Here is a 15393-nt window from a genome sequence, read left to right as displayed (position 1 = left end):
CATATAATAAGAAAGTATTTTATTATATATTTACATATTTATGTATAAATTGTCCATATCCTTTTTGCTATTAACATTATGACTAAACTTTCCTGGGAAGCAAAGAGAAATAATCACAAGTTGTTATTCAAATATAAAATTAGTTGTATAAGCTTGCCAAAAAAAGAAAATTTATATTTTGCAGTACATGTTGAAATGAATTTTTTACTTTTTCTAGGACATACCGAGGGAGAGTATATTTTAAACGGCACTTTTATAAGCAAGCAACTCAAGATCTTTCTACTGCAATTCACTTAGATCCTAATAACTGGTTAGCATTGTATTACAGAGCCTGCTTATTTAGGAAGAGTAACCCTCTTAGAGCACTGCAGGATTATAGTGTTTCAGGTACTTCACCTTTGATGGCAAATACATGGAATTTAATCTGAGGTTCAGCAGCTCACTTTCCTGGAGTAGATACTAATGTGGGATGACTAATGTAATATGTACATTGTTATACATTTATATATATATGCTTATATAGCATATATATTTATTTATACTTAAAGCTACAATAATTTAGCTAAAAGTGTTTCTAATATCCCCTTTCAGTGTGTATGAGTGTGTGTGTGTTTAAGTGTGTACAACTGTGACAGAGAGAATATCATATCAAAGAAATCTCTTTCTATATATGAAGTTCTGAGGCTATTTATGGAAATCCAGGCCTATTTCTTTTTTTTTTTTTTTGCGGTACACGGGCCTCTCACTGTTGTGGCCTCTCCCGTTGCGGAGCACAGGCTCCGGACTCACAGGCCCAGCGGCCACGGCTCACGGGCCCAGCTGCTCCGCGGCACGTGGGATCCTCCCGGACCGGGGCACGAACCCGCGCCCCCTGCATCGGCAGGCGGATCCCCAACCACTGCGCCACCAGGGAAGCCCCAGGCCTATTTCTTAGTCGTCTTGATAAAATGGTAGTGATTTTTCCTAGTGGGCTGTGTCCTACTCCATAGACCCAGCCCATGGATTAGTCAAATTCAGAGTTTTGTAACCCTTAGACTAAAAATGGGCTTTGAGAATCCTCCGTAAGACGATGCAGCAGCTAAAAGTGGCCATTTCCTCTTTACCCTGTACCAGTGCATTCTTGGTATATGAATATGTCCACAATTCTGGACATAGAATAAGTGCTCAGTAAACAGTGTCCAGCTGAATAAATTAGCCCATCCTGACTGGCAAATTTTAGCCAGAGTCCAACACTCCAAACATGGCTGTGTTCACCTGGTGCAAAGTGCTAGAATCCCAACATCCTAGATGAGGCAGAATCTAGAGATTAAGGAGACCACTAGACTCTTAGGAAGAGAATACATAGCTCCTCAGGGGAGGCAATCTAAGGTGATTGTTTCTCCTTTTTTTTCCTTTGGCAGTGCTTTGCATCTTGCGGGATTTCAGTTCCCTGACCAGGGATTGAACCCCGGGCCATAACAGTGAAAGTGCCGAATCCTAACCGCTAGACCACCAGGGAACTCCAAAAGATGATTGTTTCTTGATATCTCTAAATCCATTTGCCTTCTGAGGTCACCCTTCCCATGAATATTCAAATAAAATAACTCAAAGCCCATCCTATGTGCTGAGAGGAGTCTAGTGCCCTCCCTTCTATTTCCAAGGATTCCTAGAAGAGAGAACTGAGGATTCCTGTTCAATTCTCTTGGAATCTTTGTACCTAATTTCTGCTGTCTGATTGAGTCTCCATTTTTGTTCACCAGTTCACTGCTCACGGCTACCATCTGTTACTAAATGTTTTAGGGTTCAGAGGATAAAGTTAGCACAGATAATTTAAATTTGAAGGTTAAACACCCTTATTTCTGTAAGTTTATCTTTTATTGGTCTCTGTCAGCACTGTCCATCTGCCATCTGGCTAAACCCCTTTCTTCCTGGTCTTCCTAAGAGCTGCTTTCTCGTATTTCCCTCTTCTCCAAGTTTTGGGCTTTTCACCTGCTCTTTTCTAGGCTATCACAATAATACAGATCCTTGTTATTTAATTATTCAGAGCAGACCAGCTTTATTTTAGCCTCAATCTTTTCCTATAGGATAGCGTAAGGAGTTTTATCTTTCACAATCAAAAAGGACCCTCAATATATTTTTCTAAGCTAATAATAATATCTAACATTCATTAGGCATTTCACTACTTGCCAAGCACTATTCTAAATGCTATATATGGAGAGTCTCAATTACTCTTCAGAATAATGCTATGAGGTAGGTACTATTATCATCCCCATTTTACTGATGAGAAAACCAAAGCACAGAGAGGATAAGTAATTCTAATATTTTTGTTTCCTCAAGAAGAATGTTTCTCATACGGACACCAAGGGGGGAAAGCGGCGGGGTGGTGGTGGTGATGGTGTGAAGAATTGGGCGATTGGGATTGACATGTATACACTGATGTGTATAAAACTGATGACTAATAAGAACCTGCTGTATAAAAAAATAAATTAAATTAAAAAATTAAAAAAAAGAAGAATGTTTCTATTTTTCTAGAGCAACCAACTAACCAACTGCAGCTATTTTTCTCCTTGCTAGACAGTCATACTGTGAACTGAACAGTCAAATGGCCTTCAAGTGATTACTTAATCTGTATGATCACTGCTTACACTAGGAATACTTCCCCAAATCTAGTATTGTGCATATTTGTGTCCCAGGCTGTGAACATTATGTACATTTTTTGCAGAACTTTCCCTTTTAGCTTGAGAAGCTTGGGCGATGTGGATCAAATGTAAAAATTTCATCTACTTCACTGCATGTTTTTGAAAGTTGAGGGGGAATCAGCAAGTGAGGAGACATGAGATAACCTCTAGACTGCTAGACTGGTCACTGATGAGAGCCACATGCCTGGAGTCCTGAGAGGAGGTTATTTTTGCCCCATGCTTCTGTTCTTTGGGATACGCATAGTCAAGTTGCCTGCCTTAACTCCAAGGTCTGCTTGCAATTGGAGTAGCCTCTTTGAGCTGTCCCTCCTGGTTTATGTGTATAAGCCTGACCTCTTCTGTCTGCCCCAGTCTGGGTTTGTACCAGAACCTGTTCTTGGGCCAGTAATGATGCCTTCCTATCTTCCAAATAATAACAAGCCATCAAGGGCAATGGCACCTTTCTGACTGCAATCCACTGCAGGGGATCAGAGGTTAGATTCTAGGCCCACCTTTGCCATTGATTTGCATGGTCACTGTACCTGGCCCCTTTGGACCTTAATCTCTTCATCTGTAAAGTGAGTGGACTATCATAGATTAATACCAGGATTTCTTCCAGCTCTAATGAGTTTGTGAACCATAACAATCACATTGTTCCTTATAAACAAATACACTTTTTTATGTGAGTATTGTGTTTTACTCACCAAATAAGTACACTCATGACAGATATGTTTTATTTTATGTAATGTTAAAAAAAATAAGAATAAGCAGTAGGAAGGGGCATAGACTAAAATGTAACTCGGATATGTTTGTTCAGAACCTGAATATGATATATCCCTTTATTCTTAAGCTCTCATAAATGACGGCTGTGAGAATCTTAGCTGCTTCCTGCATCGTGGCGTACTCTACGCGGATCTAAAACTTTGGTTGCTGGCAGTTTGTGACTTTGAAGCTGTTATTTCTCTAGAAAGGTATGTTTTCCCTTTGATTCATATTGATTTCACTTTCATATAAAATCAGGAAAACACCAAGGTGGAAGAAAAAGCGTTTTCCCCTCATCATTAATAACCTTGTAAAAATGAGACAATTATGAAGTCACCCTAGAATTAGAATACTACCTCTGAAAATAAGCTTACTTCTAAAATAAGAACTGTTCTCAATATCTGTTTGCCACAGATGCTTTTGCAAACTTTAGAGATTGAATGGGTTTGAGAGGAGTTTAAATCCAAGGATAGCAAAACCAACCAGTAATTAAGAGCAGTTTGGGGATGCCCAGGTTAAAGCTTTTTGAAGTTAAGTTCATGGAAAATTGTCATCAAGTTTTAAAATAATGGCAAAATACTTGCTTGCTATATTGTTGCTAGGCACAATATACGACTCAGTGGGAAGAAATCCTCTATTTAGAACTTCTGACTACATTTTGTTTAGTCAAGCAAAATAAAAAAAGCAAATACCATTAGAACACAGGTTCAGGAAGGAACAGACTGAAAGTTACATACACTAGTCAGAAAGCCAGGCTGTAAAAAGTATAAGTTAATTAAATAATTCCTCTTCTTTTCAAAGAAGTATTCTTTAAAATGGAAGGTGTCAGAAAGAGTAACAAATCATGCCCATTCTGTGCCAACCGGCAGACTGCTTACTTAGCTTATTTAAGGTAAACTTTGAACTTGACTTGGGAAAAGTCATGGAACATGGCTCCACAATGGCCACAGTGGTTTTCTTTGGGATATTTTTGAGTCAGGAAGAGAAAGAAATGAGTTTCAGTTGCAGAAAGCCAGAAAGTGGGCAGTCGGCAAAAGGGTCAGGGCTTCTGTGCAGTTGGGATACAGAATGTGTAGTTTCCTCATTTTGAAATAGAGGCATAGAACAAATAATTTCTAAGGTTATTTCTACATTGAAAATTGTTTGATTCTAAGAGAGAAAAACAACTTTTATTTGATATAGAAAAGCAACTGGGTTAATACCTCTGTGGAGAGGATTTTTAACCCTAAGCCTCGAGAATATTGCTCTCTCTCACTGTTCCTCACCCTTTCTCTTGGCGAATATAACATAGCTTGAGGCAAAAACTTTTGAGTTAAGGAAAACTAAGCTTGTTATCCAAGATAAGTCAAGAATAAGTCAGGGAAGAGTGAAGTATTGCTAAGAGTCTAGGAGACTTCAGGAAATCAGTTCCTAGGACAGGCTCTACAAATGTTTATTCCTAACTAAGGATTTCATAAAGGTGTTTATAATTTTTAATAGAAAGTATTTAACTAATTTATTTTGCTTTAGGAAAACTGTCCTGTCCAAGAGAAAGAACCCTGGTATAAATTGATGTATGTATTTCATTAGGTTCATTTATAATTGGAGAATATCTGGAGTAATGAAAATGTCTAAGAATATTTTGCTTTCTCATTTTTTTTAGAACCATTATTTTGGCTTATATAAATATTGGCCTCATATATCTACTACACCTGGATAACTACATTGAAGCCACTCGGTATTTTTCTGAGGCTATTAGACTTGACCCTATGTATATTCAAAGCTATATTTGTCGAGCAGAAGCCTATCATAAGGTATTTAAGGTTTGAGAACTTTGATTTTTAAAAAATGTTTCAATTTTTTGAATATTTGTTCAATGTAATTTCAGATATATCAACGTATTCTTTTTCAGCTAATTACAGAGCCTAACGCATTTATAAACAATACATATTAGGTAGATATATTGATAGTTAATTACCCACTTAAAAATCCTCTCCTGATTAGGTGTGAATTTTTGTCTTTTTTTTAAAAATAATGCCTGTTTTTTTTCTTATTACAAAAGCAATGTATATTTACCACATGTAATATATGTATGCAAATAAGAATACATTAAAAAACATCCATTATTTCATTCTTTAGAGATAACTACTGTTAACATTTTAGAGTCCATCAGTTTTGTGTGTGTGTGTGTATGAGGAGTGAGTGAATGGGTGAGTTCATAGAATGAGATCTGTGCATAGAATGGGGTCCAAATCATTTACACTTTCCTTTAAATTTCTTTTTTAATTTACAAGTTATTTAAATTAAAAAAATAATATATCCTTAGTGTAAAATTCAAACAATATAGTAAATAATAAGAGCTCTCTCTGACTCCAACCAACTTGGACTTCCCAGAGATAAAGACTGTTAGCTGTTGTGTCTACCTTTCAAAACAGATATTCCCTTCTACTGCTCCATTATTAACTGTCCTGTCCAAGACACTGATTTCTCACCAGGGTTATTGCAGTAGCCTCCTGGTCTTTTTGCTTCTGTTCTTTATTCCGTTTTGATGGGTTTTCAAAACAGCACCATAGTGATCCTGTTAAAACATAAATCAGATTATTTCACTTCTTTGCCTGGAACCCTTCAATAGCTTCCCTTTGTGCTCAGAATAAAAGCCAAATCTTGCAAAAGCCAAAGGCCTACAAGAGCTCATGTGAACTGGCTCCTTGTTACCTTTCTGCCCTCATCTCCTACAAGTCCTCTCCTCACATTGGTTTCAGTCAGGATAGCCTGTTACGCTGTGGAAAACAACAACAACAACAAATAAAACTTCAAAATCACCATCTTAAAGTAACAAAGGTTCATTTCTTGCTCACACTGCATGTCCATTGGGAGTTTGCTAGGGGCTCTGTTCTCATTGTCTTCATCTCAGGATGCATTGTGACTAAGTCCTTACCTTCCTGATGATGGAAGCAGAAGACCCTGGGGCCATTTTGGTATTATCCCCAGGGCAGGTTTGCTTTTGATCCCTGTTGGGAAGGGGTGGGGAATGTGTGTGGCCCTTTTGCTTCACTCCCTGTTGATGGAGCTGAGGCCTTATGGGAAAGTTGGAATTTCCTCCGAGCATATTTAGAAACCAAAGCACCAGCATAATATCAAGGTGTAAGGACATATATTCAAAGACTCATTGTTCTGAGGAGACAAAAACCTCTTCACAGTAATGGTTGAATAAATTATTTTGTATTCACACTATAGAGTATTATATAGTCAATAAAAAGAATAGTTAGAATTATGCCAGGTGATTTGGAGGGATTTCCAAGAGATATTCTAGAACAAGATTTAGAAGACTTTAAAGTGTATACAGTATGATCCCATGTAGATAAAACAATGACAAACCAAACCCTGTGTATGTATATAGAAGAATACATATGCCTACAGTGTGGGTTTAGGCTCCAGGGTAAATCCAATCTAATGCTACCTGGAGAAGTCCAACCCCAGGAAAACTTGCAAAGACCAGAGAGTGAGCTTCCATCATTCCCAGTCAGGGTTTCCTCAATGCATAGCTATGTATGATTGGAACCAGGTGGAGCAATGCAGGCATATGACAAGGTGGTTTATTAATTACACCAACCTGATCAGGGTTAGCTTGAGAAGCAGCAGGCCTGAAGTTCCACAGTAATTCTTAAATTTATTTAAAAACATCTCAGACTCCCTCCTTTTGAATTCCCTCTTTTGACTCCACCCACTATTTCCTCCAAACACTTTGTACCATTTTAACAGGTATTGTCTACTTGTATGCACAAATGTTTTGATCACCATGTCAGCATAGTAAGAGGAGTCGTTGGTTGTCCCAGGTTCATTTTGCTGGGATGTGTTTAGTTCCCCCTTTTGTAATTTCCCCAATGTTTGTAAAAATTTGTATAAATTCAGATTATGCTCTGTAACCAGTATTAAGGAAAGAATCATTGTTTACTTTTCATTGTATATTGATTTTAAACAGATATCTTTTTCATCATTGTTGTATTTTGTTTTATTCATTCATTTTACTCATTAAGTGCAAGCTTGTTTTTCCTCTTATCTTTAAGTGGAATTGACTTTTACTTTTTATTTTACATTCCTTTGCAAGCTAGTTTATTAACATGAGTAAAGTTTGGTGTAAAAGGTGTTATGGTTGAGGAAGAAAACTGAAAAGCTAAGCAAAAACAAACTAGAACATGTGATATAATCATATTTATTTAAAACTATATATTTGTGGATCTGTGTAATCATTCTTCAAATTTAAAGATAATTAAAAAAAAAGACTTTGCTTCATAAATTTTTTTTTTAACTTCTCTGTATCCCACTTGCTTTGATGATTCTTAAGAAACACATGTATTAGGAGAGATTCCTGCAAAATTTCTGTATTGAAGGGTGGGAGGGAATACCTATCAGAAAGGAAGCAATCAGTATTATTATGAGCTAAGTTTCTGTTTATCAACTCAACAGTTGCACAAATTGAAAAAGGCAGTAAGAGAGTTATCTCGTGCTATCCACCTTCAGCCAGATGGAATCCAATTATATATAATAAGGTATGTGTATAGAAATAGAATTCTTCTTGGGATAACTTAGTATCTGAGCTAGCTGTTGGAATCCTTAGTTCTTTCTTGATCCTTCCAGCCTCCTTGTTTTACATTTAATCTCCCAGAAATGGCCATCTCCAAATCAGCAAGTCAGATATAGTTGTTTTTGTTAAACTTTAAGATAATTCATAATATAAGATAACAGATCTTTCCCTTTGTTCTGTCCTTGCATCAAAACACAACTGTCTGTGTTTAAGTTCTTTGAGGCCTCTCTAGATTACTGGTTAGATAGTTATCACAGATCTCATAAAAGTAAGGTAATATATTTTGATTGTGTACCCAGAGGTACCAAGTATAAACCTCAGATAATTCAGTGAAAAAAAAGATACATTGAATTGTATTTCAAATGCAGTAGAGCTTGCTATAAAAGGACCTATTGCAAATTTTGAGTTATCACTACCAAAAATATAATTACTAACATCGGAAATGGATTTACAGAAAATGGGAAAATGGACTGGAACCATGCTTTCTGATAAGGTCTTGCTTCATCTTGTAACTCTTGAACCACATTTTAACAATTTATGTAAATACTTCTCCATTTGTATGCCCCTTAAACTGTGTTTAGCTTTTAAAATTTCTCAGCAACAGAGTATAACTTTTTAAATGCTGATAATTACAAAAAGATCTGACTATTTTTCTTTCAGCTTCACATTTCCTAAATTGTTTTCTTCTCACATCTCCACGCTAATTGGCCTATTTAGACTTACATAAAATATTTATAATTTCAAATGTATTATAATAAGTATGAATAAATGTATTATAATTTAAAATTTTAAGTAACTGAGTATAAAAAACTTTATTTTAGAAAAATTATTTTTAACTGCTTAGAATTAAAAAGCTGTTATTTCTTCCAGAGGACAATATCTTCTTAGGATGAAGTGCTATGATCTTGCAAAGTTCACTATTTATCAAGTAGCAGAAATGACCAAAGGTAAATATAATCAATGTAAAATTATAATATTGTCTTAATTTAAAAAGAAATACTTCTTTAAATTTTTTATACTATTTTCAGTAGCTCTGTATAGGTAGCATGAAGGCTTCACTTGAAAGTCAAAGTTAGATTTCAAAACTAAAACTTCAGTTTCACATGTATGTAACCAATTTGTAAAATACTTCATAGCCTAGTGAATTTTGTGAGAGAGATTATTATAGGAAATACCAGGCTTATGCTGTTATTTTTTGTTTGTTCATTTGTAGTTGGAATGTCTTATTGTTTGTTGACAGTAAGTAGATTTTAGTATCATATTGATTTATTAATTCATATTGTAAAAATAGATTATTGAATTGCTTGACTGTCTTAAAATAATTATATTCTAAGTCCTAGATACTTGGCAAAGTTATTGATAAATTTTCACTTCCTTTTAGGTCTAATTGAGTTGAGTCCTATACAGCAAGCACTCATTTATTCATTTTGTGAGAAACATGACAAGGCCATTCAGGTCTTAGATGGGATCACTTTGAATAAGCCTAAGGTCACCATGTATGTTCTATTAGCAAAAGCTCAAATGAAGGCCAAGAGGAACAAGGTGAAAAGTCTTGAGTAACGTTTACTAAACCTATTAATGGAATTTTTATATTGTGCTTGGAATTACTGCTTATATATATATATATATTTTTTTTTTTTTTTTTTTTTTTTTTACAAAACTAAACCATACCATTTATTTATTGATTCTTCTGTTAATTAATATTTGGGTTGTTTTCTTTTGTGTTTTTTCCTCTTAAGAGTAAGGGTAATATTCTTTTTCATGTCTTCTGTTAACATTGCTGGTATGTAGAGAATGTAAATGTTTAACTTTCAAGAAAATGGCACATTGTTCCATAGGGTTGTACCAATTTATTCTCCCGCTTGTAGTGTATGAGTATTCCTGTTGATCTCCATCCTCTACAATAACTGGTTCTGTCTACTTTATTTTTATCAGTTCAGTGGATAAAAACTAATGTCTCATTATGGTCTTAATTAACATTTCTCAGTTTGAGCAAAGGTTGAGGTATCTTTTTATATGTTTATACTTCCTGTTCTATCAATTTGCTGTACACATTTTTGTTTGTCCTGTTCATATTGATTTTTGGCATTGAAAAAAATAAGTCCTGTGTATTAGTCCTTGGTTGGTTACATGTGTGTCATGTATCCTCTTGCAATTTGTGGCTGGTTTTAAAATTTTCTTCATGATGTCTTTTGATGAGCAGAGAGTCTTAATTTTAATGTAGTTGAATATATCTTTTTTTGTTTTATTGTCACAGCTTTAAAAAAAATTCTTGTTTAAAAATTCCCTCCCTACACCAAGGTCATAAAGATATTTTCCCATATTTTCTTCTAAAAGTTTAAAAATTCTGCTTTTTGCATTTAAGACCTCACTCTACCTTAAATTGATATTTTTGAATGTGATATAGTGATAAAACTTCAGTTTTCCCCATATGGATACTCAAATGTTCCAGTATCATTTATTGAAATGTTCTCCTAAACCAAAGATCTGAAGTGGTACATCTGTCCTATTATAACCTTTCATGTATGTGTGGATCTGATTTTGGGCTCTCTATTCTATTCCTTTGGTCAATTTTTCTATCCCTGGCCTAACAGTACAATGTTTTAACTACTGTTGCTTTATTGTAATTCTTGACATCTGGTGGAGCAAGTTGCCACACCATATTCTTCTCCAGGAAATTCCTGGTTATTCTTGGGCCTTTACCCTTCCAGCTGGTCAAGATTTTAAAACCCTGCTGGAATTTTGATTGAATTGTATTGAATCTATAGATTATTTTAGGGAGAATTGACACCTTTATGATATCAAATTCCTTCTTTGGAATAATCTTAAATTTACTTTAACCTCCCTGAAACCTGAAGTCACTTTTGATTGGATCCCTCTTCTACCCAATCAATAGTCATGCTCTCTTGGTTCTACTTTCTAAATGTCTCTCAAATCCACTTCCTTTCTCTATTTCTCTGGTCATTATCCTAGTCCAGAACATATTTGTATTTTGTTTGAATTATATAATAGTGTTGAACTCTTCCAAGCTTTTCTCCACACGGCTGCCACGGTACTGTGTTTGGAATGTACATTTGCCCTATGAGAGCGTCCACTACTTTTTTAGAGTAGTGAAGGAAAGAGAGGTGGGACATCAGCTAGAGGAGGAAGAGAAGATGTGTTCATTTTAATTTAAATGTGATGGAAGACTTTATGGACTCCAGGAAGCAATGAAGGGGCAGAGATCCAAAAGCAGAAGGCGGGACAGAAGGAGTTGGGGTCAAGGGCACAGCTTGAGGAGTTAGCTCTGAAAAGAAGAAAGGAAACCATTCAAAGACAGGAGAAAAAAAGATGGAAATGAAGAAGATGTAGAGACTTTGAATAGTAAAAATGAGGGAAATTGAGAAGGTGATGCATTTTTTTCTATTGCAAAGGCATGTGCTGAGAGTGAGGCTGGAAGGATGAATGTTGAGGTAAGCTTTAGACATGTGATGTAAACTAAGGGTGGGCACAAAGGACACAGCATATCCAAGTTAAACCTCATTGTTTCTTTTTTTTTTTTTTTTTTTGCGATACGCGAGCCTCTCACTGTTGTGGCTTCTCCCGTTGCGGAGCACAGGCTCCGGATGCGCAGGCTCAGCAGCCATGGCTCACGGGCCCAGCCGCTCCGCGGCATGTTGGACCCTCCCAGACCAGGGCACGAGCCCACGTCCCCTTCATCGGTAGGCGGACTCTCAACCACTGCGCCACCAGGGAAGCCCAGCCTCATTGTTTCTTTAGCAATTTAATATAATTAAGAAAGTGGGCTAAAGAGTCACAAGTAGCTGTATTTCTATATATTAGGTAAATACATTGAGTAGCTAGTTATGAAAACGCGTTTCTATTTGGAAAGTTGAATTTTTTTCATTAAGAGTTTCAACTATTTTGACAGAATAGTTTAAATGGGTAATTTTTGATGTTAGTTTATTTTCTGGTGTCAATGGAACCCCCTTGAGAGCATAGCAGGACAAAATAAAAGTTGATTACAACAACCTCAGATATTATCAGGGGAGAACTTTTACTACCTAATAGCTGCCTGGCATTCCCTTCAGGAGAATTACTAGGAAGTTGGTCATAAATTGGTCTATAAATTTTAGTCTGATTTAAGACTACGAGAAAATACCCTTTAGAATTTAAAAATTATAGTTCCAAAAGTCCACTTGTGTAACCCTGCTTACGTACCTGCCTGTAGGATAGGCACCTGGGTGGGTCAGATTTCCTGCCTGTCAGAAGTCCTCCCTCTGGGTGCACTGACAAGATCTCTGTCTTTACCAGGTCTGTGTGTCCTCTTGTGAAGTGAGAGTAAGGCTGTGTGCTCAGGATTCCTTTTAACATCTAAGGCTGTTGTGTTAAATAAATATTAGAAAAAAACATTCCCTTCCCTCTCTTTTTTTAAAAATCATTATAGGAAGCCATGAGAATGTTTAAAAAGGCGTTGGATACCTTTTCTCATTCTGATAAAGGACGAAATGCCGTAGCAGCTTCATCAGACTGTCTGTATCACTTGGGTCTTTGTTACATGGAGGAAGGCAACTTACAACTGGTATTTTGTGTATTTAAGAGCATAGGTATTTTATGGTTTTAGAAATTGTTTCCTTGCATTCAGTTCCATTTCTGAAGGCTACCTAAACAGTGAGTGACTAGACCAAAGCTTCTTATAAAGCTTGGCTTACTATAGGCAGTCTGCACCCTGCAAAACCTACTACATTGTTTTATTTATTCAAACATTTTATTGATGCCTGTTTGTCAACACTATTTGGAAGACTAATGCATGTTTCCCACTAAACAAATTTAATTGTAAGAACTTATTATATCAAAATTTCTTCACATTAGTATAAATTTACTTATTAAATTGTAAGTACTTTATATTGAGTGCTTCAGTGTAATGTAGAATAAATGGAAAATGATTAGGACACTGTTTGATATCTGTTATTGACAGCTGAGCAATTCAAATCAGAATAAAACGAGATTCATTGAAAACCAGTTGATTCAATTACTATGTATTTATCCAGTATTTGGCTATTTCACAGAATTCTCCATTTCAAAATTTTCAATGATATGATAAATACGTATTTTCCATTGGCTATTTTTGAATGTTCCACAACTACACACACACACACACACACACACACACACACACCATTCCAGTCCTTATATTCATAGGGGTGGACAGTGTCTGAAACTTGCATCTTCATAACTTTAAAAAAGAGTTGCACTTGATTAGTTGTTCCATTTATTGTAAGAAATTACAATAAATATAAGATTAATTACAAATATTTTTCATGTTTTTAGCCCTTTTGGACAAGCAGAGGAAACCTAGCTTTGCTTTACAATATTAGGAAAAATTTTGGAGTTCCATTGCTTTGAAATTTTGTAACCATATATCTGCTGGCCCACATGGAAAATAAATGTACTAATTGTGATTTCTTTGAAGAAACACAACAGGAAGAATAATGATTAAAGTTACACCTCTGAAAGTGTGTAACAACATGGATTATGCAGACATTAGTCTGGGAGTAAGGGAACCTGTAAATTATAATAATAAATCTGGCTTGTTCATACATTTTTTTGCTCCACAAGTTTCGCTGGGAGAAACATATTTAAAATGACCAAAAACTAAAATGAAAACTTTTCAGCAATAGTTATATACTGTAATGTATTAACATTTTAAATTAATACATTCTACTCACTACATGATTTGCTCTTCTAGGCTTTTGATTCTTTTACAAAAGCTGTGAAAGCAGATCCTGATTTTGCAGAAGGCTTTTATCAACGTGGGCTTTGTAAAGTAAAACTCCACAAGGATAGTTCAATCCTGGATTTTAATCGTGCAATTACCCTTGATCCAAAACATTACCAGGTATTTAAGTGAACAATTTCAGTGGTTTGGAAAGTGTGTTAAATTTGCTAAAACTATTAAATCTTTAAATGTTATTGCTATTAGTTAGCAACAGTTAGTTTTACTTACTTTTCAGCAGTTTTAATAATCCATATATCTGTATTTCCCCTTGAACTAAAAATATGATTTCCAACAGGGAAATTATATAGGTAAAAGTGCTTCGTGAATTGTGGTTATACAAATATTATAAATATTTTAATGTACCTATTAATAATTATTTTATATACTATGTTATTAATTTTACTTCTTGTTTTGCTGTCACATTGATTCCTACCTCTTAAGAGACTAGAGACAACACAAAATCCAATAGGTGAAACTCCATTGGATCTTGATTTTAAAAGCATATGAAATTTGAATATGGATGAAATATTAGATGATTTTAGGGAAATACTATTAATTTTCTTAGATATACAGTGGTAGTGTGGTTATGTAGGAGAATGTCTTCTTCATGGGAGATGCATACTGGAAGACTTGGGGTGAAGTTTTATGATGTCTACAACTTATTTTCAAATAGTTCAGAAAAAAATAGATACAACAAAATTGAAAAATTTTAATAATTATTGAATCCAAGTGGTAGGCATATGGGTGTTTACTGTAGTATTCTTTCAATTATTCTGTATGTTTGAAATTTTCTTAATAAAAGAGAGTGACAAAAAGTCTATATTTTATACCATCTTTGGGTGGCATAAATTTGTTCCAGCTACCATGTATTTTGGTAGAACTGATGCTTTTACTAAAATATCTGTTCCTGCTTTCCTCCTCTCTTTCTCTGAAAAGGCATATTTAAGTCGAGTAGCCTACTATGGTTTGAAAGGCAGATACTCCAAAGCAATCTTGAGTTGTAATGAGGCCATCAAAATTTATCCTCAGAGTGTGCGTGCCTATGTCTACAGAGGAGTTCTGAAATACTACAACAAGGTAAGGCAATTTCCTACCTTGTTCTCTGGTATTTTAGAGTGGGTGGCTGCTCGGGTGCCAAGGAGGAACTCACTTCCTTTTTATCCTCTGTGAGAGAGAATTGCCATGGTATGAAGGCAGAACTACGTAGAAGGTGTTACACTTTGACAGTACATCAAAAGGATTTCAATTAATAATTTTTCATAAAATGGTGATATTTATTTTTGACATTTGCATTTTAAATAGCACTGATTATGTATTTTTATTAGGAAAGTAATATTCATTGTAGAGAATTTGGAAAATAGAGGAATAAAGGAGAAGATTAAACTCACCTGTTTTCCCACCATCAAATGGTGATTCCTGAGAGCATTTTTTTTTTTTTTTTGTGGTACACGGGCCTCTCACTGCTGTGGCCTCTCCCGTTGCGGAGCACAGGCTCTGGACGCGCAGGCCCAGCGGCCATGGCTCACGGGCCCAGCCGCTCTGCGGCATGTGGGTTCCCCCCAGACCAGGGCACGAACCCGTGTCCCCTGCATCAGCAGGCAGACGCTCGACCACTGTGCCACCAGGGAAGCCCCCTGAGAGCATTTTGATGT

At 35.7% G+C, this 15393-nt stretch overlaps 1 protein-coding gene across 1 annotated transcript in view; it reads left to right on the top strand.

The window, feature by feature from the left end:
* Positions 1–15393, top strand: part of TTC6 (tetratricopeptide repeat domain 6) — a 199394-nt gene that overhangs the window by 155754 nt on the left and 28247 nt on the right. The window contains exons 15-23 of the mRNA XM_065871682.1: positions 218–387; positions 3508–3628; positions 5062–5212; positions 7866–7948; positions 8854–8930; positions 9365–9525; positions 12410–12544; positions 13712–13861; positions 14678–14818. Of these exons, the coding sequence (XP_065727754.1) occupies positions 218–387; positions 3508–3628; positions 5062–5212; positions 7866–7948; positions 8854–8930; positions 9365–9525; positions 12410–12544; positions 13712–13861; positions 14678–14818 (1189 nt within the window). The remainder of the gene's footprint in view (positions 1–217; positions 388–3507; positions 3629–5061; positions 5213–7865; positions 7949–8853; positions 8931–9364; positions 9526–12409; positions 12545–13711; positions 13862–14677; positions 14819–15393) is intronic.

Source organism: Phocoena phocoena, chromosome 2 (assembly GCF_963924675.1).
Source record: "Phocoena phocoena chromosome 2, mPhoPho1.1, whole genome shotgun sequence".
NCBI lineage: Eukaryota > Metazoa > Chordata > Mammalia > Artiodactyla > Phocoenidae > Phocoena > Phocoena phocoena.
The sequence above is the reverse complement of the archived record's forward strand: the minus strand, read 5'-3'. Positions and strand labels throughout refer to the sequence as shown.